This window comes from Glandiceps talaboti, chromosome 13 (genome assembly GCF_964340395.1).
Source record: "Glandiceps talaboti chromosome 13, keGlaTala1.1, whole genome shotgun sequence".
NCBI lineage: Eukaryota > Metazoa > Hemichordata > Enteropneusta > Spengelidae > Glandiceps > Glandiceps talaboti.
In genome coordinates, this window is record NC_135561.1 from 22,874,986 (window position 1) to 22,880,985 (window position 6,000).

Here is a 6,000-nt window from a genome sequence, read left to right on the forward strand (position 1 = left end):
TTGGTTTTCAATCATGCAAAAAATGTCTATAAATCATGCAAGCATTTCTTCAAATATGTCACCTTTTGTAAATATATCAACCATGCAGCACAATTACATTTTTTGCAGACACCGCCTATCAGACATATTTGGTTTTCAATCGTGTCTAAAATGTCTATCATGCAAGCAGCATTTCTTTTTGAAGAGTGCATGATACAGCTTAATTACTGAATATCGTTCATTATTCAAAATACTCATTAAAGGTAAATGTTGTAGCAACAAACTTCATAGGACGGGTGCGTATTATTATGGTTGATATATGTACCATATTATACAAAATTTGAAGCTTGCATCTTTTAAGATACAGCCTAGTTACCTAAAATCATTAATTATGCAAATTTTTCATCACAGCATTACTGTTGAACAAAATCATCATTCAACCTGTTCCCTGTGGTTTGCATTGATAGTGGGCCATTTCTTTGTTATGTATTTGTTTTTTTCTGTGTAATTTTTGTTTAAAATTTCTAGTCAATTCAGTTAATATTTGGTATTAAATATGGTCAATATATATACATCCGTTTTACTGGACTTTAAAATGTTAAATGTTTCACTTAAAAATTGTTCGATCTCGATGAATATTTTTTTGCTGAGAGGTGATAGCTATAATGAATAACACTTAATACACACACAACATAATTTCACAACACAGTTGTGGTAGGGTCAAAGGTCAACACATGGCTTTATTAACATCAAAAACTTTCTCTGAGGGAAAATACAAAATATATTAAAGTTCTTCATTCAGGTTGGACAATTCTAAATAATCACAAAATGTACACAAAGTATTTACAATTTTGGTAGGATTGAAAACTTGAGGTACATTACAAATAGCAATTAAATCAAATCAAATCAAATTAGATAAATTATATAAATCAGGAGAGTTGTAATTTAATTTACAGCAAATATATGACATACATAAACAAAATAGAAAATGCCATCTCTTTATTCTCTTTATGCAAGTTTCACTTCTTTTTTACCAAAATTACATAAATTTCATTTACAAACCAAATTTTGTCACCAATACTTGTATAAAGTCTTTAAGTTTAACACAAGACTAGAGTCAAACTGAAATCAAACCCACATACAAAGCATCTGTTTATGAGGATATGAGTATTATTTATACAACTATAGCGGCCTATCTTCATATGACACTTACTTTGTACAGATGGGCAAGTTGAGCGAAACAAAGGCACCCATTACTATTATTATCATTTACAGTACTTTTAAATTTTCATGTATTGCTTTCAATCTAAAAAATGTCACTAAATTTGCATAAAATATAGATTGTCGTTTATAAATTTGGTTCTGATTTTAATATGAAAATACTCTATCACTGTATGGATTCATTTAATATAAACACAATTTGATGATTCCCACTAATTTCACCTCAGCAAAACAATTAACAATTTTCATTGAATAAAACAGTACAAGATACAAGATATATCAACAGGGAAGTATTTGTTTTAATTAATTACTGACTTGAAAGAAAGACTGAATCCCATTGGGTACATAATGACATTACCATCAATGAGTTGTTATTAAAACTCTACCAATATGACTATTGGGGTGGGTTGGGTGGAGTTACAACACTACTAATGACAGTATGGGGGGGGGGGGGGTAGTTGTTATTACAACTCTACCAATATGACTATAGGTGGTGGGGTGGGTGTAGTTACAATGCTACTAATGACAGTATGGGGGGGGGGTAGTTGTTATTACAACTCTATACCAATGACAGTAAGGTGAAACATAGATGTTATTCTATCTAATACTGTCTAATTTGTAGCTGGTTGTATTCATCTAACTCTAGTCTAACTTTACCAGATTTTGTATGTGGCTGACTAGATGTGGCTGGTCTGTTGATACTGTTTGCTATCGTGGAAGGCCTGTTACCTACAGGACCTGAAGATGATGAGGCAACACTGTAATTACTCCTGGAAATCAATGTTAAGGAAATATCAATGACATAAAATGAAGAATAAGCCAGTACCAGTCATACTGGGTTATTTACCACTCATACTGGGTTATTTTTCACTCATACTGGGTTATTTACCACTCATACTGGGTTATTTACCACTCATACTGGGCTATTTACCAGTCATACTGAGTTATTTACCACTCATACTGGGCTATTTACCACTCATACTGGGTTATTTACCACTCATACTGGGTTATTTACCAGTCATACTGGGTTATTTACCATTCATACTGGGTTATTTACCACTCATACTGGGCTATTTACCACTCATACTGGGTTATTTACCACTCATACTGGGTTATTTACCACTCATACTGGGTTATTGACCACTCATACTGGGCTATTTACCACTCATACTGGGTTATTTACCACTCATACTGGGTTACTTACCACTCATACTGGGCTATTTACCACTCATACTGGGTTATTTACCATTCATACTGGGTTATTTACCACTCATACTGGGTTATTTACCACTCATACTGGGCTATTTACCACTCATACTGGGTTATTTACCACTCATACTGGGTTATTTACCACTCATACTGGGTTATTTACCACTCATACTGGGCTATTTACCACTCATACTGGGTTATTTACCACTCATACTGGGCTATTTACCACTCATACTGGGTTATTTACCACTCATACTGGGCTATTTACCACTCATACTGGGTTATTTACCATTCATACTGGGTTATTTACCACTCATACTGGGTTATTTACCACTCATACTGGGCTATTTACCACTCATACTGGGTTATTTACCACTCATACTGGGCTATTTACCACTCATACTGGGTTATTTACCACTCATACTGGGCTATTTACCACTCATACTGGGTTATTTACCATTCATACTGGGTTATTTACCACTCATACTGGGTTATTTACCAGTCATACTGGGTTACTTACCACTCATACTGGGTTATTTACCACTCATACTGGGTTATTTACCACTCATACTGGGCTATTTACCACTCATACTGGGCTATTTACCACTCATACTGGGTTATTTACCACTCATACTGGGTTATTTACCACTCATACTGGGTTATTTACCAGTCATACTGGGTTATTTACCAGTCATACTGGGCTATTTACCACTCATACTGGGTTACTTACCACTCATACTGGGCTATTTACCACTCATACTGGGCTATTTTTCACTCATACTGGGTTATTTACCAGTCATACTGGGTTATTTACCACTCATACTGGGCTATTTACCACTCATACTGGGCTATTTTTCACTCATACTGGGTTATTTACCACTCATACTGGGCTATTTACCACTCATACTGGGTTATTTACCACTCATACTGGGCTATTTACCACTCATACTGGGCTATTTACCACTCATACTGGGTTATTTACCACTCATACTGGGTTATTTACCACTCATACTGGGTTATTTACCACTCATACTGGGCTATTTACCACTCATACTGGGCTATTTACCACTCATACTGGGTTATTTACCACTCATACTGGGTTATTTACCAGTCATACTGGGTTATTTACCACTCATACTGGGCTATTTACCACTCATACTGGGTTATTTACCACTCATACTGGGTTACTTACCACTCATAGTGGGCTATTTACCACTCATACTGGGCTATTTACCACTCATACTGGGTTATTTACCACTCATACTGGGTTATTTACCACTCATACTGGGTTATTTACCACTCATACTGGGTTATTTATCACTCATACTGGGTTATTTACCACTCATACTGGGTTATTTACCACTCATACTGGGTTACTTACCACTCATAGTGGGCTATTTACCACTCATACTGGGCTATTTACCACTCATACTGGGTTATTTACCACTCATACTGGGTTATTTACCACTCATACTGGGCTATTTACCACTCATACTGGGTTATTTACCACTCATACTGGGCTATTTACCACTCATACTGGGTTATTTACCACTTACACTAATATTACCATATCAGGTTATTATATATGAAATATTTGTACATCCAAGGATACAGTGATACGTTATCTGAACTTCTATGTTTCTGTGCAATACCACTAGTTTGTCTAAATTCTTTCAACCAATCACTTTGTTGTTGTAACATAACCTCAGTAGAACCAGGCTCTGGCATCCATTCATTGTGTCCACTGCCTGCCACTTTTCTAAACTGTTCTCTGTTGACAATAAAAAGTAGACCCACACTTCTATGATAATGCACATTTGGATATTATATGTTAATGGTGAAGGAAAATACACATGGCATAAGGGGCATTGTGGGCAGAGGAAAATACACATGGCATAAGGGGCCTTGTGGGCAGAGGAAAATACACATGGCATAAGGGGTCTTGTGGGCAGAGGAAAATACACATGGCATAAGGGGCCTTGTGGGCAGAGGAAAATACACATAGCATAAGGGGCCTTGTGGGCAGAGGAAAATACACATGGCATAAGGGGCCTTGTGGGCAGAGGAAAATACACATGACATAAGGGGCCTTGTGGGCAGAGGAAAATACACATGGCATAAGGGGCCTTGTGGGCAGAGGAAAATACACATGGCATAAGGGGCCTTGTGGGCAGAGGAACATGTACATGACATAAGGGGCCTTGTGGGCAGAGGAAAATACACATGGCATAAGGGGCCTTGTGGGCAGAGGAAAATACACACGACATAAGGAGCCTTGTGGGCAGAGGAAAATACACATGGCATAAGGGGTCTTGTGGGCAGAGGAACATGTACATGACAGAAGGAGCCTTGTGGGCAGGGGTATACACATGACAGTAGAGGAGGCGATCAGGCTAAAATATGTAAACATGTACTACGAAGGTCAATTCAAGCTAAATAACGATGGTAAGATAGCAATGCACGATTAGCCGACATCTACATCGGATTTTAATCAGATTGGAGGAAATCCATGACATACAGGGGTCTTGTGGGCAGGGGGAAATCCACAACATACAGAGCCTTGTGGGCAGGAGGAAATGTACATGACATAAGGAGCCTTGTGGGCAGGGGTATACACATGACAGAAGGGGTCTTGTGGGCAGAGGAAAATACACATGGCATAAGGGGCCTTGTGGGCAGAGGAAAATACACATGACAGAAGGGGCCCTGTGGACAGAGGAAAATACCCATGACATAAGGCGCCTTGTGGGCAGGGGTATACACATGACAGAAGGGGTCTTGTGGGCAGGGGTATACAAATGACAGAAGGGGCCTTGTGGGCAGGGGTATACACATGACAGAAGGGGCCTAGTGGGCAGGGGGAAATACACATGACATAGGGAGTCTTTATAAGCTATTAGGGAAATACACATGACATAGGCAGTCTGCAAGCTAAGGGAAATATACATGACATAGGCAGTCTTTGCAAGTTAAGGGAAATATACATGACATAGGGAGTCTTTGCAAGCTAAGGGAAATACACATAACATAGGGAGTCCTTGCAAGATAAGGGAAATACACATAACATAGGGAGTCCTTGCAAGCTAAGGGAAATACACATCACATATAGGGAGTCCTTGCAAGCTAAGGGAAATACAAATACATAGGGGGTCCTTGCAAATACACATGACATAGGGAGTCCTTGCAAGTTAAGGGTAATACACATACATAAAGGGAGTTCTTGTAAGCTATGGGAAATGCACCTAAGTATACCTATAAAATCTTTCAAATAGGCAGTTTTGAAAGTACACCTATAAAATCTTTAAAATAGGCAGTTTTGAGATTACACTTATAAAATCTTTAAAATAGATAGTTTTGAAAGTACACCTATAAAATCTTTAAAATAGGCAGTTTTGAGATTACACCTATAAAATCTTTAAAATAGGCAGTTTTGAGATTACACCTATAAAATCTTTAAAATAGGCAGTTTTGAAAGTACACCTATAAAATCTTTAAAATAGGCAGTTTTGAAAGTACACTGTCCTATAAAATCTTTAAAATAGGCAGTTTTGAAAGTACACCTATAAAAACCTACTAAAACTAACCTATTGG

The 6,000-nt window shown here is 37.5% G+C and overlaps 1 protein-coding gene across 5 annotated transcripts in view; it reads right to left on the minus strand.

The window, feature by feature from the left end:
- The window catches only part of LOC144444512 (uncharacterized), a 125,376-nt gene that overhangs the window by 3,414 nt on the left and 115,962 nt on the right, over window positions 1-6,000 (minus strand). For 4 of the 5 annotated variants that reach the window (XM_078133955.1, XM_078133954.1, XM_078133952.1 and 1 more), the window contains 2 exons: window positions 4,022-4,180; window positions 704-1,970 (listed from right to left, as the gene is read on the minus strand). The exons of the other annotated variant lie outside the window; for it this stretch is intronic. In XM_078133955.1, coding sequence (XP_077990081.1) covers window positions 1,802-1,970; window positions 4,022-4,180 — 328 coding nt within the window. In that variant the 3' untranslated portion in view covers window positions 704-1,801. Of the gene's footprint in view, window positions 1-703; window positions 1,971-4,021; window positions 4,181-6,000 lie in introns of those variants that run through there. 5 annotated transcript variants of the gene reach the window in all.